The sequence below is a fragment of the Salvelinus fontinalis genome, unplaced genomic scaffold (assembly GCF_029448725.1).
Source record: "Salvelinus fontinalis isolate EN_2023a unplaced genomic scaffold, ASM2944872v1 scaffold_0055, whole genome shotgun sequence".
Classification (NCBI taxonomy): Eukaryota; Metazoa; Chordata; class Actinopteri; order Salmoniformes; family Salmonidae; genus Salvelinus; species Salvelinus fontinalis.
This window is the reverse complement of record NW_026600264.1, coordinates 491665-516664: the sequence shown is the minus strand read 5'-3', so window position 1 is coordinate 516664 and position 25000 is coordinate 491665. Positions and strand designations below refer to the sequence as shown.

At 47.5% G+C, this 25000-nt stretch overlaps 1 protein-coding gene across 1 annotated transcript in view; it reads right to left on the bottom strand.

Annotated features, from left to right (window-relative positions):
* The window catches only part of LOC129842581 (receptor-type tyrosine-protein phosphatase S-like), a gene marked incomplete at its 5' end in the record, with an annotated part of 116999 nt that overhangs the window by 8400 nt on the left and 83599 nt on the right, over positions 1-25000 (bottom strand). The window contains 6 exon segments of the mRNA XM_055911191.1: positions 160-314; positions 526-651; positions 3498-3624; positions 14742-14920; positions 17726-17906; positions 18461-18565. Coding sequence (XP_055767166.1) covers positions 160-314; positions 526-651; positions 3498-3624; positions 14742-14920; positions 17726-17906; positions 18461-18565 — 873 coding nt within the window.

Below are 25000 nucleotides of genomic sequence, written 5' to 3'. Positions count from 1 at the left end.
TATGTCTGTGTAAGATTTTTTTATTTATTAAACATGTGCTTTTTTAAAAATCTGCTTGTTCAATGTTTGTACCTGTATATTGAATAACAAAAAATGCATATCTGGAGTTCGGTTACATCAAGTCAGATTAAAGAGGCATTGAGGGAGGCGGGACCTTACCTACAGTGCACCGTGATTGGTCCGTCCTGACCAAACTGCTCTTTAGTTTTGTGCACCTGACCAATGAAATCAATAAACCCCTCCCCTGATTTTGGCACTCCTTGCTCCGGCCAATCAGTGAACTGGAACTGACGAACCGTCCGAGACTGACCGTCCTGGAAAAAAAATTATCCACCAATCAGAACACAGAGAGTAGGTTGATTAACCCACACAGTTTTATACACACACACACACACACACACACACACACACACACACACACACACACACACACACACACACACACACACACACACACACACACACACACACAGCAAAAACAGTTGTGAGAAATATCTCTTCACAAACACTCCCTCCCCCACTCACCCTGGCATCGGTGACTTTGAACTCTCGTAGGATGTATTGGGGCATGTTGTACTCAGCCATGGGGTCCACCACAAAGTACTGGTACCTGGCTGAGCGTTCTGCTGGCCAGTACTGATGGCACTTCTCCTTTAGGGGGAGACACAATGAGGGTTAACATAGTGTGTGTGTCTGTGTGTAACAGTATAGCCTCCGTCCCTCTCCTCGCCCCTACCTGGGCTCGAACCAGGGACCCTCTACACACATCGACAACAGCCACCCTCGAAGCATCGTCACCCATCGCTCCACAAAAGCCGCGGCCCTTGCAGAGCAAGGGGAACAACTACTTCAAGGTCTCAGAGCGAGTGACGCCACCGATTGAAACGCTGTTAGCGCGCACCACCGCTAACTAGCTAGCCATTTCACATCGGTTACATGTGTGTGTGTGTGTGTGTGTGTGTGTGTGTGTGTGTGTGTGTGCGTGCGTGCGTGCGTGCGTGTGTGCGTGTGTGTGTGTGTGTGTGTGTGTATACCCCAATGTCCTAATACATTAATGTCTTGAAAAGGAAGGAAAACAATACCTGTTTGAAAGGTCAGGCCTTTTTCAGGTCCTGAATTTGTTCAAATGCAATTTTATGCTTAAAGGTTGTTAAGGGTTTTGGGATTAGGGTTAGGGTTTTTGGGGTTAAGGTTAGGTTTAATGTTAGGGTTAGGTTAGAGACAATAATACTTTTAATGGTCAAACATTTTTACTCTCCAAAGAGCCCTGAAATGTCACCAAAACAAAGCTGTGTGTCAGTGTTAATTTTGTCAACAATAACTACAAGGAAAAATACTCGCCAACAACCTATTTTTCCTGACTAAAACTAGGATGATAACGAGACGAGCTGCCCTGGAGAAAAAAAGATAACTGTAACAAATGACTTTTCATTTTAGTCGATGAAAATGTGACGTGACGAGAATTCCACGTGAGACTAATGGACATTTTAACTTGACATGAATCTACTTTTCATCCGTTTTGTCCAATCCTAACCATGCATGCAGAATATTTAATGTAGTCCTCTCATTGGCAGAATTAAAGTTGTGTGATCTGATTGAGCTGATCTGACTGGCTCTCCCACACAGCTCCCAGGCGGTCTCTTCAGTCACTCTTCAGTCTTTTGAACTGATGTGAAGCCAGGACACTGGACTTGTAACTAACCTCAACTAGAACTGATGTGAAGCCAGGACACTGGACTTGTAACTAACCTCAACTAGAACTGATGTTGAAGCCAGGACACTGGACTTGTAACTAACCTCAACTAGAACTGATGTTGAAGCCAGGACACTGGACTTGTAACTAACCTCAACTAGAACTGATGTGAAGCCAGGACACTGGACTTGTAACTAACCTCAACTAGAACTGATGTTGAAGCCAGGACACTGGACTTGTAACTAACCTCAACTAGAACTGATGTGAAGCCAGGACACTGGACTTGTAACTAACCTCAACTAGAACTGATGTTGAAGCCAGGACACTGGACTTGTAACTAACCTCAACTAGAACTGATGTGAAGCCAGGACACTGGACTTGTAACTAACCTCAACTAGAACTGATGTTGAAGCCAGGACACTGGACTTGTAACTAACCTCAACTAGAACTGATGTGAAGCCAGGACACTGGACTTGTAACTAACCTCAACTAGAACTGATGTGAAGCCAGGACACTGGACTTGTAACTAACCTCAACTAGAACTGATGTTGAAGCCAGGACACTGGACTTGTAACTAACCTCAACTAGAACTGATGTGAAGCCAGGACACTGGACTTGTAACTAACCTCAACTAGAACTGATGTTGAAGCCAGGACACTGGACTTGTAACTAACCTCAACTAGAACTGATGTGAAGCCAGGACACTGGACTTGTAACTAACCTCAACTAGAACTGATGTGAAGCCAGGACACTGGACTTGTAACTAACCTCAACTAGAACTGATGTGAAGCCAGGACACTGGACTTGTAACTAACCTCAACTAGAACTGATGTGAAGCCAGGACACTGGACTTGTAACTAACCTCAACTAGAACTGATGTGAAGCCAGGACACTGGACTTGTAACTAACCTCAACTAGAACTGATGTGAAGCCAGGACACTGGACTTGTAACTAACCTCAACTAGAACTGATGTGAAGCCAGGACACTGGACTTGTAACTAACCTCAACTAGAACTGATGTGAAGCCAGGACACTGGACTTGTAACTAACCTCAACTAGAACTGATGTGAAGCCAGGACACTGGACTTGTAACTAACCTCAACTAGAACTGACGTGAAGCCAGGACACTGGACTTGTAACTAACTAGAAACCATGTTTACTCTCTCTCTCTTCATTTCATGTTGGCCATTTTTTGCTTTGATCACATCTGAAGTTTTATGTGCTGTCATTCATTCATCTGTGTTGCCGCTCTTGAGGACTGATAATAACTAAAACGAGACTAAAGTTGTCCAGAGTTTTAGAGGACTGATAATAACTAAAATGAGACTAAAGTTGTCCAGAGTTTTGGAGGACTGATAATAACTAAAACTAACCAAGGATGAGATGACTAAAATGTGACTAAAACTAAAAGGTATTTTAAGACTAAAAATAAATCTGAAATAGCTGACACACAAACTAATACTGGTGTCTGTGTGTGTGTGTTCTGTGTGTGTCTGTGTGTGTGTGTGTGTGTGTGTGTGTGTGTGTGTGTGTGTGTGTGTGTGTGTGTGTGTGTGTGTGTGTGTGTGTGTGTGTGTGTGTGTGTGTGTGTTCTGTGTTCTGTGTGTGTGTGTGTTCTGCTGGCCAGTACTGATGCCACTTTTCCTGTAGAGGGACACACAATGAGGGTTAACACAGGGTGTGTGTGTGTGTGTGTGTGTGAGAATGGTAGGTGTGGGTGCATGCAGCGTGTGTGTGTGTGTGTGTGTGTGTGTGTGAGAGTGGTAGGTGTGGGTGCATGCAGCGTTTGTGTGTGTGTTCTTACCCGGCCCATCTCCCTCAGTTTAGTCAACATGACCACTATGGTAGAGTTGTGTTCCCACAACATTCTCCAGTAGTCCTCAGTAGTCTCAGCCAGCGGGCCCTGGGTGGCTATATAAGCCCTCTGCTGCCTGTATAGAGACACACACAAAGACACACTTTACAATCATCACACACACACACACACACACACACACACACACACACACACACACACACACACACACACACACACACACACACACACACACACACACACACACACACACACACACACACACACACACACACACACAGGCACCCTTCTACTGAGGCCACGCCCTCCCCCCTTTTCTACTGGTTGGATTTCTGTCCCAGGGTGATGATGCAGTCACCCGTCCCTCAGTCACCGTGTGTTAAGTGTCAGGACAGAGACGTTTCAATAACAGGAAGACGGCACCAGAGCCCCAGGTTGATCCAGTGACTCTCCGTATCAACGATGTCAACGTTGGACAATCAGGGTAAGACTAGAGCCACAATAAACACAACATCACCATTTGTTATATACCATGTTTCTTCCTGTTTAAAAGCCAAGCTCCTTCATGTGTGAATAACCTCAGAGAATGTGGGGCCGACCATTAACGGACGCTGTTATTATCAGTGTTGCAGCAAATAACGACAGAGTCAATGACAAGAATGACATGATCTGTCCGACTTGACGTTACAATAAAACCTGTCTGGTCTGATTCTGTGAGAAGCATGTCTCTCTCTCTCTCTCTCTCTGTCTCTCTGTCTCTCTGTCTCTCTGTCTCTCTGTCTCTCTGTCTCTCTGTCTCTCTGTCTCTCTCTCTCTCTCTCTCTCTCTCTCTCTCTCTCTCTGTCTCTCTGTCTCTCTGTCTCTCTCTCTCTCTGTCTCTCTCTCTGTCTCTCTGTCTCTCTGTCTCTCTGTCTCTCTGTCTCTCTCTCTCTCTGTCTCTCTGTCTCTCTGTCTCTCTCTCTCTCTGTCTCTCTCTCTCTCTCTCTCTCTGCCTCTCTCTCTCTCTCTCTCTGTCTCTCTCTGTGTCTCTCTGTGTCTCTCTGTGTCTCTCTGTGTCTCTCTCTCTCTCTCTCTCTCTCTCTCTCTTTCAGTTCATTAATTGTGTCAAAGGTTCTGGATCAAGTTAAATGTGTTGAACACTGGTTGTCAACAGCCCGTGGTGATGAGACAGTTGTTGTATTAGAGGTTATTATGATGACACCAGGTTTCTGTGTCTGACTGACGGAGTTTAGGAACCATGACTAGTGAACTACTAGACTAAAACGAGCCCTGATGCTGATGCCAGACCAGATAGCTAGCGGTAACATTAAAATGAGCCCTGACACTGATGCCAGACCACATAGCTAGCGGTAACATTAAAACGAGCCCTGATGCTGATGCCAGACCACATAGCTAGCGGTAACATTAAAAGGAGCCCTGACACTGATGCCAGACAGACAGCTAGCTGTAACATTAAAACGAGCCCTGACACTGATGCCAGACCAGACAGCTAGCTGTAACATTAAAACGAGCCCTGATGCTGATGCCAGATCACATAGCTAGCGGTAACATTAAAACGAGCCCTGACACTGATGCCAGACACACATCTAGCTGTAACATTAAAACGAGCCCTGACACTGATGCCAGACAGACAGCTAGCGGTAACATTAAAGCGAGCCCTGATGCTGATGCCAGACAGACAGCTAGCTGTAACATTAAAAGAAGCCCTGACACTGATGCCAGACCAAACAGCTAGCAGTAACATTGAAACGAGCCCTGACACTGATGCCAGACAGACAGCTAGCTGTAACATTACCTTTCAGTTTATTGTAGTAAAAGTGTTCTTTACTACCATCTCTTAGGCTAACCAGTCCGAAACCTTCCTACCATGTCTCAGACTGTCCTGTCAGAAACCTTCCTACCATGTCTCAGACTGTCCTGTCAGAAACCTTCCTACCATGTCTCAGACTGTCCTGTCAGAAACCTACCATGTCTCAGGCTGTCCTGTCAGAAACCTTCCTACCATGTCTCAGACTGTCCTGTCAGAAACCTTCCTACCATGTCTCAGACTGTCCTGTCAGAAACCTTCCTACCATGTCTCAGACTGTCCTGTCAGAAACCTTCCTACCATGTCTCTGACTGTCCTGTCAGAAACCGTCCTACCATGTCTCAGGCTGTCCTGTCAGAAACCTTCCTACCATGTCTCAGACTGTCCTGTCAGAAACCGTCCTACCATGTCTCAGGCTGTCCTGTCAGAAACCTTCCTACCATGTCTCAGACTGTCCTGTCAGAAACCGTCCTACCATGTCTCAGGCTGTCCTGTCAGAAACCGTCCTACCATGTCTCAGACTGTCCTGTCAGAAACCTTCCTACCATGTCTCAGACTGTCCTGTCAGAAACCTTCCTACCATGTCTCAGACTGTCCTGTCAGAAACCGTCCTACCATGTCTCAGGCTGTCCTGTCAGAAACCTTCCTACCATGTCTCAGACTGTCCTGTCAGAAACCTTCCTACCATGTTGCAGACTGTCCTGTCAGAAACCGTCCTACCATGTCTCAGGCTGTCCTGTCAGAAACCTTCCTACCATGTCTCAGGCTGTCCTGTCAGAAACCGTCCTACCATGTCTCAGGCTGTCCTGTCAGAAACCTTCCTACCATGTCTCAGGCTGTCCTGTCAGAAACCTTCCTACCATGTCTCAGACTGTCCTGTCAGAAACCTTCCTACCATGTCTCAGGCTGTCCTGTCAGAAACCTTCCTACCATGTCTCAGGCTGTCCTGTCAGAAACCTTCCTACCATGTCTCAGGCTGTCCTGTCAGAAACCTTCCTACCATGTCTCAGGCTGTCCTGTCAGACACCTTCCTACCATGTCTCAGGCTGTCCTGTCAGACACCTTCCTACCGTGTCTCAGGCTGTCCTGTCAGAAACCGTCCTACCATGTCTCAGGCTGTCTTGTCAGACAACGTCCTACCATGTCTCTGTCCTGTCAGACACCTTGGTTATTCGTTAGGAACGTGCCATGCTAGTTGTATATTAAACTCATGTTGACTGGCTTCTTAATAAACATGTATCTATTTTCTCCTCCTCTCACCCCCCCCACCTCTCTCTCTCCCTCCCCCAACCCCTCCCCCACCCCCCCACCTCTCTCTGTCCTCCCCCAAACCCTCCCCCACCCCCTCCACCAGACCTGGTTAACATATATGTATAAGAGTATCTAGTATTTAAAATACTTTTTTTATGTGTTTTTGAGTATTTTCAAATCCACAGCCCAAAACAAGTACATTTATTTCAGTATAGTCAACCAAATTGTATTTTAAAAGTATTTTCAAATACTTATTTCAAATACCTGGGTTAAATGCATGGGAGAGTATTTGAGCCTGTGTTTTTGGCATTGTTCTAATACTTTCCAAGTGTATTTATACTACTTGTATAAGTATTTAACTACTTTTCTTTTCAAATAAGATATCCGAATACATACTTCAAATGTGAAAGTAACTGAGATATTTGAAATAGTATTTGAACCCAGGTCTGCTCTCTACCCCTCTTTCCCCCCCTGTTCTCCCCCTGTTCTCTCTCTCTCTCTCTCTCTCTCTCTCTCTCTCTCTCTCTCTCTCTCTCTCTCTCTCTCTCTGTCTCTCTCTCTCTTTCTGTCTCTGTCTCTCTCTGTCTCTCTCTCTCTCTCTCTCTCTCTGTCTCTGTCTCTCTCTCTCTCTCTGTCTGTCTCTGTCTCTCTCTCTCTGTCTGTCTCTGTCTCTCTCTGTCTGTCTCTCTGTCTGTCTGTCTCTCTCTCTCTCTCTCTCTCTCTGTCTCTCTCTCTCTGTCTGTCTCTGTCTCTCTCTCTGTCTGTCTCTGTCTCTCTCTGTCTGTCTCTCTGTCTGTCTGTCTGTCTCTCTCTGTGTCTCCCTCTCTCTCTGTCTCTCTCTCTCTGTCTGTCTCTGTCTCTGTCTCTCTCTGTCTGTCTGTCTCTCTGTCTGTCTGTCTGTCTGTCTGTCTGTCTGTCTGTCTGTCTGTCTGTCTGTCTCTGTGTCTCCCTCTCTCTCTGTCTCTCTCTCTGTCTGTTTCTGTCTCTGTCTGTCTCTCTGTCTGTCTGTCTCTCTCTGTGTCTCCCTCTCTCTCTGTCTCTCTCTCTCTGTCTGTCTCTGTCTCTCTCTCTGTCTGTCTGTCTCTGTCTCTCTCTCTTTCCACCCCTCCCTTCCTCCCCCTCTCCTGATAGATATCTGGAAGGCTGTAGGAGCGGCGGTGCTGGGCTTCATCTCTGGCGTACCCGGAGGTTACCTACTATCCTCCACAATGGCAGCAGAACTCGGTGGCCTGGGCCCTCCGCCGGAAGACATTAACAAGGGAGAATCAGAGGCAGACAAAGGGTTCATCACCTACCTGACCCTCTTGATAGGAATGTTCCTGATGTTGTTTCTGCCCATGGTAGTAGGAGGAATACTGTGCCTCGCTGCCTCCATGGCAATCAGGAAGGCTGGGGAGACTGAGCCGGACGCTACGGAGGTGGCTGCGGTCGTAACAGTGGTTCTGATGGGGACCTCTGCTATATGCGGAGGTGTGGGATTCCTCTTGGAAACAGCCATCGGAGGACTGACTGACATCCTGACCGTGTACCAATACACTGTAGAAATGGCGGTGAAAGTCATCTTTATTGTCGTGTCTCCTTTTACGGCTGCGTTGGCAGCAGGGGTGTCGGTTCAGTTTGGTAAGGGAGCCGTCAAACTGAGGGCAGCAGCAGGCATAGGAACAGGGATACTAGCAGCCTTGAAGTCCCAGTCCATCCTCGGGCACTGGGGCACCATGGGAGCTCTGTTTGGTCCGGCGGCAGCTGCAGGGGTGGCTCTGTCTGCTGCTCTGAGACGCAGCAGTAGCAGCTATGGGAAGGCAGGGAGACTAGGGGCAACACTGGGGGCAATGTGCGCCACGTGGTTTGGGAGATGGACTCTGAGTTATTTCACGGTGTGGATTTTAATATGGATCTTTCTGATTTCACTGCTGTCCCTGGTAGTTGTGGACCCAACCAGACCAACTAATCAAGGAGAACGAATCTCAGATACAATGTCAGCAGAGGAGATTTAGTCAAGAAATCATTTGACTAAATGTTTCTTTATACCCATTTCAGACAGACGATGTGGTATGCGACCTGTAAACAAAATCGGAGGCAATGTTTATATGAGCCCCTTTCATACAAGCCCTTAGTGATCACTCCCGAGTGGCGCAGGGGTCTAAGTCACTGCATCTCAGTGCTAGAGATGTCACTACAGACCCTGGTTGGATTCCAGGCTGTATCACAACCGGCCGTGGTTGGGAGTCTCGTAGGGAGGCGCACAATTGGCCCAGCCCCGTCCGGGATTGGCCGTCATTGTAAATAAGAATTTGTTCTTAACTGACTTGCCTAGTTGAGTAAATATATTTTGGGAGGTATACCCCTTTTATACATATCACTGGCCAATTGGGAGGGGTGGGGGTACTGTTAAACCACGGGGGCTATTTGCAGTTCCAATTAGGGAGGTTTTAAACAACGGAAGTGTTAATGAATTTACATGTAAAAAAAAAAAAGCAGCGAACCGTTCACACAGACTCATAGCTGTATTTTGGTTCCAGGGTCTGTGAAAATGCAGGAATCACGACTAGGTCTTTAAGTGGGTTGTATTTCTCCATGTTTTTTACACACACTATCCATTTCAGATGTACCAATAACCTGGTATAAACATGCAGGCATTGTAAATGAGTGGGATTTTGGTCTGTGTGTGAAAGGGATATTTTTTCATGCCTTTGTATTCATTGTATTTTAATAAAATGTTAATCACCTGTATATATAGGACTGCAGGTAGTCATTGTAAATAATAATTTGTTTTTAACTGACTCGCCTGGTTAAATAACGGTTAAATATAAAATATATAAAACATTGTCAGTGGACTAACAGGGAATGTTGGGTTTTGTTTGAATATTATTTAAATATTGCATGTTGGGTATTATTTTGCTTGTTGGGGCGGGGAGAGTCTTTTGATTGTAATCTCTATGTACGATACTTACTCCCCTTGTTGTTAAAAAATGGATATAATTGTACATCTATTTCAAAAACTGTATCTTCCCTTTTTTTAATATATCTCCAGAAAATATGTATATAAACTAAAAAAAAAAAAAAAAATGTTTGTTTGGAATTATTTTAATAATGTTAGAGGATGACTACATTACAGATACCTGCCAGCTCTCACAACACCTGGACAGGGCTCGTTCCAGGATGACTACATTACAGACACCTGCCAGCTCTCACAACACCTGGATAGGGCGCGTTCCAGGATGACTACATTACAGATACCTGCCAGCTCTCACAACACCTGGACAGGGCTCGTTCCAGGATGACTACATTACAGACACCTGCCAGCTCTCACAACACCTGGACAGGGCTCGTTCCAGGATGACTACATTACAGACACCTGCCAGCTCTCACAACACCTGGATAGGGCGCGTTCCAGGATGACTACATTACAGACACCTGCCAGCTCTCACAACACCTGGATAGGGTGCGTTCCAGGATGACTACATTACAGACACCTGCCAGCTCTCACAACACCTGGATATGGCGCGTTCCAGGATGACTACATTACAGACACCTGCCAGCTCTCACAGGGTGTGTTCCAGGATGACTACATTACAGACACCTGCCAGCTCTCACAACACCTGGATAGGGCGCGTTCCAGGATGACTACATTACAGACACCTGCCAGCTCTCACAACACCTGGATAGGGTGCGTTCCAGGATGACTACATTACAGACACCTGCCAGTTCTCACAACACCTGGACAGGTGTTTAAACATATCAGCTAACCACATCATCTGCTACAGCAATCTGATGCCAGACTGCACAGTCAATGACGTGACATGGTTTCATGCAATGAAATGTCTGTAATGTAGTGGGGCCTGGAATGCACCTGGCCCAGCCTCTTGCCACGGTGCGATGACGTAGTCCCCTGTACCTCAGACAGCGTCAGACAGAAGGTCGTTTCAGAAAACAGGAAGACAGCAACGGAGGCAGGTCGATGTAGTGACTCTCCGTATGAACGACGGGACAAGCAGGGTAAGACCAGAACCACAATAAAACAGGAAGACGGCAACGGAGGTCGATGTAGTGACTCTCCGTATGAACGACGGGTCAAGCAGGGTAAGACCAGAACCACAATAAAACAGGAAGACGGCAACGGAGGTCGATGTAGTGACTCTCCGTATGAACGACGGGTCAAGCAGGGTAAGACCAGAACCACAATAAAACAGGAAGACGGCAACGGAGGTCGATGTAGTGACTCTCCGTATGAACGACGGGTCAAGCAGGGTAAGACCAGAACCACAATAAAACAGGAAGACGGCAACGGAGGCAGGTCGATGTAGTGACTCTCCGTATGAACGACGGGACAAGCAGGGTAAGACCAGAACCACAGTAAAACACATCCTCATTAGTCACATACCATGTTTCTTCCTGTTTTAAAGCCACGCTCCTTCATTTCGTGCATAACCTCAGAGAGTGTGGCGCCGACCATTAACGGCCACAGTTATTATCAGTGTTGCAGCACAAAATGACAAGAGTTTGCTGACGTCAAACTATTTTTTTTACTGCGATCCAACACGTTGACCCGTAAATTAGAAACAAAAATCTGTCCGGTCTCTGATTTCTGTGGGAAACACGTGTCTTCACACGTCTATTAATTCTCCCGTCATGTTTCAGTGTATTCTATCCTTCAGTCTATCTGTTACAGTGGTGTGTATTAGGTTACACACCACTGTGGAAAACAGTGGGATTTATTTCAGTTCACCGTGTCAAAGTCATGGTTAAATGTCACCGTGTCTGACAACACTGAAGCTCTAGAACCTGTTAGACCTCATTTCTATGGCTCTGTTCCAAGTGGCTCCCTACTTCTCTATAGGGCCCTGGTCAAAAGTAGTGCACTACATAGGGAATAGGGTGCCATTTAGGGAGCATTACTATGATCAAGTTTGATACATAGTAAACGCTGACTGCTGGTGGGTTGACCCCCCCCCCCCCACGTTGATGAATATTTGAGGGCATCATTATTGTCTTGTGTTAACTGGTCTGTTACTGGGCTAAGGCTCAGCGGACGTTTACACTAGCCTTGCCCTCATGTGGGTGCTAACAAGCATGCTAGGTAGTGCTACGTATCAACAGCCGCTGTCAGCCAATCCAGTAGGGGATGGAAGCTATGGTGAGCTACGATTGGTCGTGGAGGATTTTAATCAAGTTCAGTTTTTCCCAATTTTAGTCCTGCCCTGTTCAGCTGCCTTGTTCAGCTGCCCTGTTCAGCTGCCCTGTTCAGCTGCCTTGTTCAGCTGCCCTGTTCAGCTGCCCTGTTCAGCTGCCTTGTTCAGCTGCCCTGTTCAGCTGCCTTGTTCAGCTGCCCTGTTCAGCTGCCCTGTTCAGCTGCCTTGTTCAGCTGCCCTGTTCAGCTGCCCTGTTCAGCTGCCTTGTTTAGCTGCCTTGTTCAGCTGCCTTGTTCAGCTGCCCTGTTCAGTTGCCCTGTTCAGCTGCCCTGTTCAGCTGCCTTGTTTAGCTGCCCTGTCCAGCTGCCTTGTTCAGCTGCCTTGTTCGGCTGCTCTGTTCAGCTGCCCTGTTCAGCTGCCCTGTTCAGCTGCCTTGTTCAGCTGCCCTGTTCAGCTGCCCTGTTCAGCTGCCCTGTTCAGCTGCCCTGTTCAGCTGCCTTGTTCAGCTGCTCTGTTCAGCTGCCCTGTTCAGCTGCCCTGTTCAGCTGCCTTGTTCAGATGCCTTGTTCAGCTGCTCTGTTCAGCTGCCTTGTTTAGCTGCCCTGTTCAGCTGCCTTGTTCAGATGCCTTGTTCAGCTGCCCTGTTCAGCTGCCTTGTTCAGCTGCCTTGTTCAGCTGCCCTGTTCAGTTGCCTTGTTCAGCTGCCCTGTCCAGCTGCCTTGTTCATCTGCTCTGTTCAGCTGCCCTGTTCAGCTGCCCTGTTCAGCTGCCTTGTTCAGCTGCCCTGTTCAGCTGCCCTGTTCAGCTGCCTTGTTCAGCTGCCCTGTTCAGCTGCCCTGTTCAGCTGCCTTGTTCAGCTGCCCTGTTCAGCTGCCCTGTTCAGCTGCCCTGTTCAACTGCCTTGCCCATGCTCACATTTCTTAACAGTCCCCACTGCCCCCTCCGCTTCTCTCTCTGTCCTTCCGTTGAAAATGAATGGCTTCCGATGTTTCACCGTTTCAATGCCGCTTCCTAGTGTAAACACACTGTCAGACACACTGCGACAACAAACTGCTGAAAGCAGCCTCCATTTCACTTGCTCTGTTAGCTAGATGTTACACTCATTCAGATGGATCTACATTATCCCCCTCTCCACCAACTCCTTCTCTCTCTCTCCCCCTCTCACCTATCTCCTTCTCTCTTCATCCCCCTCTCCCCTATCTCCTTCTCTTTCTCTCCCCCTTGCCTAGTTAAATAAAAGTTAAATAAATAAATAAATAGCACCGGTTCCAATCCAAGTTCCAATGCCGTTTAACAAACTCCAGGCGGTGCTGCTGTGTTCCACCCCAGTTCCAATGCCGTTTAACAAACTCCAGGCGGTGCTGCTGTGTTCCACCCCAGTTCCAATGCCGTTTAACAAACTCCAGGCGGTGCTGTTGTGTTCCACCCCAGTTCCAATGCCGTTTAACAAACTCCAGGCGGTGCTGCTGTGTTCCACCCCAGTTCCAATGCCGTTTAACAAACTCCAGGCGGTGCTGTTGTGTTCCACCCCAGTTTCAATGCCGTTTAACAAACTCCAGGCGGTGCTGTTGTGTTCCACCCCAGTTCCAATGTCGTTTAACAAACTCCAGGCGGTGCTGTTGTGTTCCACCCCAGTTCCAATGCCGTTTAACAAACTCCAGGCGGTGCTGTTGTGTTCCACCCCAGGCCACATTTTAATATTATTTTAATATTGTATGTTGAGTTTTGGTTTTGCTTTGTCTGTTTCTTATCTTACTTTTGGATAGAATTGTTCATCTATAACAACAGTGGTTCTCTACCCTCTCCTTAGGACCCCCAGCCATTCTAAACCTCTCCTCAGAACCCCCAGCCGTTCCAAACCTCTCCTCAGGACCCCCAGCGTCTCCAAACCTCTCCTCAGGACCCCCAGCCATTCCAAACCTCTCCTCAGGACTCCCAGCCGTTCCAAACCTCTCCTCAGGACCCCCAGCTGTTCCAAACCTCTCCTCAGGACTCCCAGCCGTTCCAAACCTCTCCTCAGGACCCCCAGCTGCTCCAAACCTCTCCTCAGGACTCCCAGCCGTTCCAAACCTCTCCTCAGGACCCCCAGCCGTTCCCAACCTCTCCTCAGGACCCCCAGCCGTTCTAAACCTCTCCTCAGGACCCCCAGCCGTTCCAAACCTCTCCTCAGGACCCCCAGCCGTTCCCAACCTCTCTTCAGGACCCCCAGCCGTTCCAAACCTCTCCTCATGACTCCCAGCTGTACCAAACCTCTCCTCAGGACCCCCAGCCGTTCCAAACCTCTCCTCAGGACCCCCAGCCGTTCCAAACCTCTCCTCAGGACCCCCAGCCGTTCCAAACCTCTCCTCAGGACCCCCAGCCGTTCCAAACCTCTCCTCATGACTCCCAGCCGTTCCAAACCTCTCCTCAGGACCCCCAGCCGCTCCAAACCTCTCCTCAGGACCCCCCTGATTCAACTTGTCAACTAATCATCAAGTCCTGGACTAGGTAAATCAGGTGAGATAGTTCAGGGCTATAACAACATGCTGAAACATCTGGGAGTCCCTGAGGAGAGGTTTATCTATAATAGTATCTCTATGGTACTGATGGAGTCCCAGAGGAGAGGTTTGAGAAGCATTGTATTACAATAACTATTTCTAACCTCTCTTATATGTCCTATACAAATGTTTTTGTCAATCAATAGACAATTTCAAATAAATGTCTGCTGTTTTCGAAAGAAATGTGTGTCTTTGATCGTTTAAAGTTGCCTGCTACTGTAAGACCCTCCCCCCTCACCTGTATCCGTCTATGAAGCTGCCGTTGACGTAGTCTGACCCCCTCCCCCCTCACCTGTATCCATCTATGAAGCTGCCGTTGACGTAGTCTGACCCCCTCCCTCCTCACCTGTATCCGTCTATGAAACTGCCGTTGACGTAGTCTGACCCCCTCCCCCCTCACCTGTATCCGTTTATGAAGCTGCCGTTGACGTAGTCTGACCCCCTCCCTCCTCACCTGTATCCGTCTATGAAGCTGCCGTTGACGTAGTCTGACCCCCTCCCCCCTCACCTGTATCCATCTATGAAGCTGCCGTTGATGTAGTCTGACCCCTCCACTCCTCTGATTGGCTGCAGACAGACCCTGGTGGACTCATAGGGCATGATGTTCACCAGACGGTTCTTGAACTTGTTACACGGCAGGTTGGCACTCACAAACCTGGAGGTGTGGGCCTTCGCACTGGCCAACCGCTATGGAGATGGAGGGAGATGACATAGGGTGTTATAATGTGACATAGCATGATATATTGTATCATAAGATATGACGTGCGAGGAGAAGGGAAGTGTGAGGGCCTTCACACTGGTCAAGAACTATGAAGGGAAGGGTGGTGACATAGGGTGTTATAATGTGACATAGCTACACATCATGTAATAATGTGACATAGAATGACACAGCAGAACAGAACAGTGCATGACTTAATATTTAAGCTTGACCCTATCATTGGCTAGATGCTATGGGACGTGATATGTCATGACATAGTGTGTTATAACAAGATAAGATATGGCTTAACAATTCATAAGAAAATATCACATGACATAATGAATTATATCATGACATAGTAGAACAGAGCATGACCGCTATACAGTTTAGTTTGCACAGAGTCTAACAAACAGGGGGAGAGGGGGGAGAGGGGGAGGAGGAGGAAGAGAGGGGGAGGAGGAGGAAGCGGGAGGGTGGAGGGAGGAGGAAGAAGAGAGGAGAGGGGGAGAAGAGAGGGGAAGGAGGAGGAAGGGGGTGAGGGGGGAGGAAGAAGAGAAGAGAGGGGGAGAAGAGAGGGGAAGGAGGAGGAAGGGGGGGGAGGGGGGAGGAAGAAGAGAGGAGAGGGGAGAAGAGAGGGGAAGGAGGAGGAAGGGGGGAGGGGGGAGGAAGAAGAGAGGAGAGGGGGAGAAGAGAGGGGAAGGAGGAGGAAGGGGGGGAGGGGGGAGGAAGAAGAGAGGAGAGGGGGAGAAGAGAGGGGAAGGAGGAGGAAGGGGGGGAGGGGGGAGGAAGAAGAGAGGAGAGGGGGAGAAGAGAGGGGAAGGAGGAGGAAGGGGGGGAGGGGGGAGGAAGAAGAGAGGAGAGGGGGAGAAGAGAGGGGAAGGAGGAGGAAGGGGGGGAGGGGGGAGGAAGAGAGGGGGAGGAGGAGAAGAGAGGGGAAGGAGGAGGAAGGGGGGGAGGGGGGAGGAAGAAGAGAGGAGAGGGGGAGAAGAGAGGGGAAGGAGGAGGAAGGGGGGGAGGGGGGAGGAAGAAGAGAGGAGAGGGGGAGAAGAGAGGGGAAGGAGGAGGAAGGGGGGGTGGAAGGGGGAGGAAGAAGAGAAGAGCGGGGTAGAAGAGAGGTGAAGGAGGAGGAAGGGGGGAGGAAGAAGAGAAGAGAGGGGGAGAGGAAACCACAGGCTCCCTGGCTGTCTCGACACACACGTGAACCATAGTTTATCCTGCGTCAGCGAAACCCCAAACACACACACACACACACACACACACACACACACACACACACACACACACACACACACACACACACACACACACACACACACACACACACACACACACACACACACACACACACACACTCTGACCGTTGCTTGGCTCGGGTGAGAAAGAACAACAGCTCATTAGAGAAGGACAGAGAGGAAACTACAGGAAGTCAATGGAACACTGAGATCTCACCAGGGCCAGCAGTCAGAAGGGAATCAGTTGGACTGCCGTTGATGTAGTCTGACCCCCTCCCTCCTCACCTATATCCGTCTATGAAGCTGCCGTTGATGTAGTCTGACCCCCTCCCTCCTCACCTGTATCCGTCTATGAAGCTGCCGTTGATGTAGTCTGACCCCCTCCCCCCTCATTTCCACAAGGGGACACGTTTTGTTCACGGGACCCCCTATGTCCTCCACGTTTCTTTATAGGTTTTTATAGTAAAGACACGTCATTTAATTGGAGAAATTGATGACCTTTTAATGTGGCATGAACACAACCAGTCATGATGTTTTCATCTGGCCAAGAACATAGTACGACATGTCACGTACGTTAACATGTTATACCCTTCTTGTCCACACAGCATCAGATACATGGTCTACACATACTGAGACAGAGGAGGCGCTGTTTCACTGTCCAGACAGCATCAGATACATGGTCTACACATACTGAGACAGAGAGGTGCTGTTTCCCTGTCCAGACAGCATCAGATACACGGTCTACACATACTGAGACAGAGAGGTGCTGTTTCCCTGTCCAGACAGCATCAGATACATGGTCTACACATACTGAGACAGAGAGGTGCTGTTTCCCTGTCCAGACAGCATCAGATACATGGTCTACACATACTGAGACAGAGGGGCGCTGTTTCACTGTCCAGACAGCATCAGACACACGGTCTACACATACTGAGACAGAGAGGTGCTGTTTCACTGTCCAGACAGCATCAGATACATGGTCTACACATACTGAGACAGAGAGGTGGTGTTTCACTGTCCAGACAGCATCAGATACATGGTCTACACATACTGAGACAGAGGGGTGCTGTTTCACTGTCCAGACAGCATCAGATACATGGTCTACACATACTGAGACAGAGAGGTGGTGTTTCACTGTCCAGACAGCATCAGACACATGGTCTACACATACTGAGACAGAGAGGTGCTGTTTCACTGTCCAGACAGCATCAGATACATGGTCTACACATACTGAGACAGAGAGGTTCTGTTTCACTGTCCAGACAGCATCAGATACATGGTCTACACATACTGAGATAGAGAGGAGCTGTTTCACTGTCCAGACAGCATCAGATACATGGTCTACACATACTGAGATAGAGGGGGTGCTGTTTTGCTCGCTCTGACACTTTATTTGAGATTGATGAGTCTTGCTGTCGTTGCACGTCTCGGTCAAAATAAATGATCAATATTTAAATATTTGATTTGAACCCGGGCAAGGAGGTACGCCGGCCCTGGATCTCACAGACACGACTTTATTTTCCCAGAACAGCTTCACAGAACCCTAGAACCTTGACAGCGTACCTTGAACTCCAGTTCCGTGCCCGTGACGTTCTCCGCCGGTTCTATCTGGGTCAGTCTCTGGATGTAGGCGTGAAGGTTTCGCGCCGGAACCTCGGTGTTGCCGCAGGCGACGGCTTCCAGCAGCGCGTCGTGAATGAAGGCGTACTGATCCTCCGTCTGCACCATGTAGTTCCGCTGGGACCTAAAAGTTGAACGTTTCAGTCAGGGTTAATTTAATGATAATTTGTGTCTGTAAAAAATGTGTCTGCAAAAAAAGATATGTGTCTGTAAAAAAGGATATGTATCTGTAAAAAATGAAATGTATCTGTAAAAAATGATATGTATCTGTAAAAAATGATATGTATCTGTAAAAAATGATATGTCTCTGTAAAAAATGATGTGTATCTGTAAAAAATGATATGTATCTGTACAAAATGATATGTATCTGTAAAAAATGATATGTATCTGTAAAAAATGATGTGTGTCTGTAAAAAATGATGTGTATCTGTAAAAAACTATATAATATCTGTAAAAAATGATGTGTATCTGTAAAAAACTATATGTATCTGTAAAAAAGGATGTGTATCTGCAAAAAATGACGTGTCCGTAAAAAATGATATGTGTCTGTAAAAAATATGTGTCATTTCCTACATGGTCCCTACAGTGGTAATTGGTTCAACGTTCTGAAAATGAACGCTTGTTGGATGAGAGATGCCCCCCCCCCCCCCCAAAGAAGTGATTCAACATCCCATTTACCTCATGAGGGTCACGTGACCGTAGATGTCAACTGTCTTCTCGTGTTTGATTCGCTCCACCATGGCGTCAATCACGATGAAACAACCAGTCCGGCCCACTCCAGCACTGAAAAAATGGGGGCGGGAACAAGAGACATGATGCATAATCATTCCAAAAGTCAGTCTATGTATCACAGTATCATCTGTAGGATGACATATTAAAACAACGCTCCATTGCAGAGAAGATAACCCAGTAGTACTTACAGGGCCGACGGGTAACCTGGAACTAAATGGAGCTATAATGATTCATCCTTCTACAGGGTGTAACTATGACAGCAACATGTTGACCTGCAACTAACTAGTTATTAAAGGACAGCAACATGTTGACCTGCAACTAACTAGCTACTAAAGGACAGCAACATGTTGACCTGCAACTAACTAGCTATTAAAGGACAGCAACATGTTGACCTGCAACTAACTAGTTATTAAAGGACAGCAACATGTTGACCTGGAACTAACTAGTTATTAAAGGACAGCAACATGTTGACCTGCAACTAACTAGCTACTAAAGGACAGCAACATGTTGACCTGCAACTAACTAGTTATTAAAGGACAGCAACATGTTGACCTGCAACTAACTAGCTATTAAAGGACAGCAACATGTTGACCTGCAACTAACTAGCTATTAAAGGACAGCAACATGTTGACCTGCAACTAACTAGTTACTAAAGGACAGCAACATGTTGACCTGCAACTAACTAGTTATTAAAGGACAGCAACATGTTGACCTGCAACTAACTAGCTATTAAAGGACAGCAACATGTTGACCTGCAACTAACTAGTTATTAAAGGACAGCAACATGTTGACCTGGAACTAACTAGTTATTAAAGGACAGCAACATGTTGACCTGCAACTAACTAGCTACTAAAGGACAGCAACATGTTGACCTGCAACTAACTAGCTATTAAAGGACAGCAACATGTTGACCTGCAACTAACTAGTTATTAAAGGACAGCAACATGTTGACCTGCAACTAACTAGCTATTAAAGGACAGCAACATGTTGACCTGCAACTAACTAGCTATTAAAGGACAGCAACATGTTGACCTGCAACTAACTAGTTATTAAAGGACAGCAACATGTTGACCTGCAACTAACTAGTTATTAAAGGACAGCAACATGTTGACCTGCAACTAACTAGTTATTAAAGGACAGCAACATGTTGACCTGCAACTAACTAGTTATTAAAGGACAGCAACATGTTGACCTGCAACTAACTAGTTATTAAAGGACAGCAACATGTTGACCTGCAACTAACTAGCTATTAAAGGAATCCATTTGATCCTCTCTGTCGACACACACACACACACACACACACACACACACACACACACACACACACACACACACACACACACACACACACACACACACACACACACACACACACACACACATACGAAGTCCCTCTACGACCTCCTCAGAGTCATCAAAAGAGCAAAAGGACATTATAGGATTAAGGTGGACTCATACTACACAGGCTCCGCCGCCCGCGGCATGTGGCAGGGGCTACAGTCCATTACAGATGACAAAGGAAGACCCAGCCGTGATGTGACAGGGGCTACAGTCCATTACAGATTACAAAGGAAGACCCAGCCGTGATGTGACAGGGACTACAGTCCATTACGGATTACAAAGGAAGACCCAGCCGTGATGTGACAGGGGCTACAGTCCATTACAGATTACAAAGGAAGACCCAGCCGTGATGTGACAGGGACTACAGTCCATTACAGATTACAAAGGAAGACCCAGCCGTGATGTGACAGGGACTACAGTCCATTACAGATTACAAAGGAAGACCCAGCCGTGATGTGACAGGGGCTACAGTCCATTACAGATTACAAAGGAAGACCCAGCCGCGATGTGACATGGACTACAGTCCATTACAGATTACAAAGGAAGACCCAGCCGTCATGTGGCAGGGGCTACAGTCCATTACAGATTACAAAGGAAGACCCAGCCGTGATGTGACAGGGACTACAGTCCATTACAGATTACAAAGGAAGACCCAGCCGTGATGTGACAGGGACTACAGTCCATTACAGATTACAAAGGAAGACCCAGCCGTGATGTGGCAGGTACTACAGTCCATTACAGATTACAAAGGAAGACCCAGCCGTGATGTGACAGGGACTACAGTCCATTACGGACTATAAAGGAAGACCCAGCCGTGATGTGACAGGGACTACAGTCCATTACCGATTACAAAGGAAGACCCAGCCGTCATGTGACCATCCGTGCCTCTTTTCTAGACAAACTCAAATCATTTTATGCTTCGACAGCAACACCGTACCGTGAGTGAGGGCCTGTCATGCCAAATAGTGTCCCGCTCTACGTCACAATGGGATTCCATAAACTATTAGTGTTCTAGCAACAGCCCTAGCAACAGAAGTTAGAACTCATAGAATCCCATTGTGACGTAGAGGGGGACACTATTTGGCATGACATGCCCCCCCCGCCGAACCAGAAGACTGGGTGATCTCTCTCTCCGAGGCCGACGTGAGTAAGGTCTTAAATCAGGTCAACGCAAGGCCTCGGGGCCGGACGCTATTCCAGGGCGCGTTCTCAGAGCAGAACCGCTGGCAGGCGTATTCACTGTAATGTTCAACCTCCCATTGTCCCAGTCTGTAATGTTCAACCTCTCCTTGTCCCAGTCTGTAATGTTAAACCTCTCCTCGTCCCAGTCTGTAATGTTCAACCTCTCATCGTCCCAGTCTGTAATGTTCAACCTCTCCTCGTCCCAGTCTGTAATGTTACACCTCTCCTTGTCCCAGTCTGTAATGTTCAACCTCTCCTTGTCCCAGTCTGTAATGTTCAACCTCTCCTTGTCCCAGTCTGTAATGTTCAACCTCTCCTTGTCCCAGTCTGTAATGTTCAACCTCTCCTTGTCCCAGTCTGTAATGTTAAACCTCACCTTGTCCTAGTCTGTATTGTTCAACCTCTCCTTGTCCCAGTCTGTAATGTTACACCTCTCATTGTCCCAGTCTGTAATGTTCAACCTCTCCTTGTCCCAGTCTGTAATGTTAAACCTCTCCTTGTCCCAGTCTGTAATGTTCAACCTCTCCATGTCCCAGTCTGTAATGTTCAACCTCTCCTTGTCCCAGTCTGTAATGTTACACCTCTCATTGTCCCAGTCTGTAATGTTCAACCTCTCCTTGTCCCAGTCTGTAATGTTCAACCTCTCCTTGTCCCAGTCTGTAATGTTAAACCTCTCCTTGTCCCAGTCTGTAATGTTACACCTCTCCTTGTCCCAGTCTGTAATGTTCAACCTCTCCTTGTCCCAGTCTGTAATGTTCAACCTCTCCTTGTCCCAGTCTGTAATGTTCAACTTATCCTTGTCCCAGTCTGTAATGTTACACCTCTCCTTGTCCCAGTCTGTAATGTTCAACCTCTCCTTGTCCCAGTCTGTAATGTTACACCTCTCCTTGTCCCAGTCTGTAATGTTACACCTCTCCTTGTCCCAGTCTGTAATGTTCAACCTCTCCTTGTCCCAGTCTGTAATGTTCAACCTCTCCTTGTCCCAGTCTGTAATGTTCAACCTCTCCTTGTCCCAGTCTGTAATGTTAAACCTCTCCTTGTCCAGTCTGTAATGTTACACCTCTCATTGTCCCAGTCTGTAATGTTCAACCTCTCATTGACCCAGTCTGTAATGTTACACCTCTCCTTGTCCCAGCCTGTAATGTTCAATCTCTCCTTGTCCCAGTCTGTAATGTTCAACCTCTCCTTGTCCCAGTCTATAATGTTCAACCTCTCCTTGTCCCAGTCTGTAATGTTCAACCTCTCCTTGTCCCAGTCTGTAATGTTCAATCTCTCCTTGTCCCAGTCTGTAATGTTCAACCTCTCCTTGTCCCAGTCTGTAATGTTCAACCTCTCCTTGTCCCAGTCTGTAATGTTCAACCTCTCCTCGTCCCGGTCTGTAATGTTAAACCTCTCCTTGTCCCAGTCTGTAATGTTCAACCTCCCCTCGTCCCAGTCTGTAATGTTACACCTCTCCTTGTCCCAGTCTGTAATGTTACACCTCTCCTCGTCCCAGTCTGTAATGTTACACCTCTCCTCGTCCCAGTCTGTAATGTTTACACCTCTCCTCGTCCCAGTCTGTAATGTTACACCTCTCCTCGTCCAGGTCTGTTAATCTCCACATGTTTTAAGATGACCAGGATCATTCCTGTTCCTAATAACTCTAAGGCTTCATGCCACAATGACTACCACCCTGTAGAACTCACATCTGTAATCATGAAGAGCTTTGAGAGGCTGGTTATGTCACAATGACTACCACCCTGTAGAACTCACATCTGTAATCATGAAGAGCTTTGAGAGGCTGGTTATGTCACAATGACTACCACCCTGTAGAACTCACATCTGTAATCATGAAGAGCTTTGAGAGGCTGGTTATGTCACAATGACTACCACCCTGTAGAACTCACATCTGTAATCATGAAGAGCTTTGAGAGGCTGGTTATGTCACAATGACTACCACCCTGTAGAACTCACATCTGTAATCATGAAGAGCTTTGAGAGGCTGGTTATGTCACAATGACTACCACCCTGTAGAACTCACATCTGTAATCATGAAGAGCTTTGAGAGGCTGGTTATGTCACAATGACTACCACCCTGTAGAACTCACATCTGTAATCATGAAGAGCTTTGAGAGGCTGGTTATGTCACAATGACTACCACCCTGTAGAACTCACATCTGTAATCATGAAGAGCTTTGAGAGGCTGGTTATGTCACAATGACTACCACCCTGTAGAACTCACATCTGTAATCATGAAGAGCTTTGAGAGGCTGGTTATGTCACAATGACTACCACCCTGTAGAACTCACATCTGTAATCATGAAGAGCTTTGAGAGGCTGGTTATGTCACAATGACTACCACCCTGTAGAACTCACATCTGTAATCATGAAGAGCTTTGAGAGGCTGGTTATGTCACAATGACTACCACCCTGTAGAACTCACATCTGTAATCATGAAGAGCTTTGAGAGGCTGGTTATGTCACAATGACTACCACCCTGTAGAACTCACATCTGTAATCATGAAGAGCTTTGAGAGGCTGGTTATGTCACAATGACTACCACCCTGTAGAACTCACATCTGTAATCATGAAGAGCTTTGAGAGGCTGGTTATGCCACAACGACTACCACCCTGTAGAACTCACATCTGTAATCATGAAGAGCTTTGAGAGGCTGGTTATGTCACAACGACTACCACCCTGTAGAACTCACATCTGTAATCATGAAGAGCTTTGAGAGGCTGGTTATGCCACAACGACTACCACCCTGTAGAACTCACATCTGTAATCATGAAGAGCTTTGAGAGGCTGGTTATGACACACGTCATCTCCATAAACCCAGACACACTGGACCCACTCCAATTAGCATACCGCCCCAACAGATCCACAGATGACACAATCTCAACAGCTCTCCACACTGCCCTCGCCCACCTGGACAACAGGAACACCTACAGTACCTGGACAACAGGAACACCTACAGTACCTGGACAACAGGAACACCTACAGTACCTGGACAACAGGAACGCCTACAGTACCTGGACAACAGGAACACCTACAGGACCTGGACAACAGGAACACCTACAGGACCTGGACAACAGGAACACCTACAGGACCTGGACAACAGGAACACCTACAGTACCTGGACAACAGGAACGCCTACAGGACCTTGACAACAGGAACACCTACAGTACCTGGACAACAGGAACACCTACAGTACCTGGACAACAGGAACACCTACAGTACCTGGACAACAGGAACACCTACAGGACCTGGACAACAGGAACACCTACAGTACCTGGACAACAGGAACACCTACAGTACCTGGACAACAGGAACACCTACAGTACCTGGACAACAGGAACACCTACAGGACAACAGGAACACCTACAGGACCTGGACAACAGGAACACCTACAGGACCTGGACAACAGGAACACCTACAGGACCTGGACAACAGGAACACCTACAGGACCTGGACAACAGGAACACCTACAGGACCTGGACAACAGGAACACCTACAGTACCTGGACAACAGGAACACCTACAGGACCTGGACAACAGGAACACCTACAGGACCTTGACAACAGGAACACCTACAGTACCTGGACAACAGGAACACCTACAGTACCTGGACAACAGGAACACCTACAGTACCTGGACAACAGGAACACCTACAGTACCTGGACAACAGGAACACCTACAGTACCTGGACAACAGGAACACCTACAGTACCTGGACAACAGGAACACCTACAGGACCTGGACAACAGGAACACCTACAGTACCTGGACAACAGGAACACCTACAGGACAACAGGAACACCTACAGTACCTGGACAACAGGAACACCTACAGTACCTGGACAACAGGAACACCTACAGGACAACAGGAACACCTACAGTACCTGGACAACAGGAACACCTACAGTACCTGGACAACAGGAACACCTACAGGACCTGGACAACAGGAACACCTACAGTACCTGGACA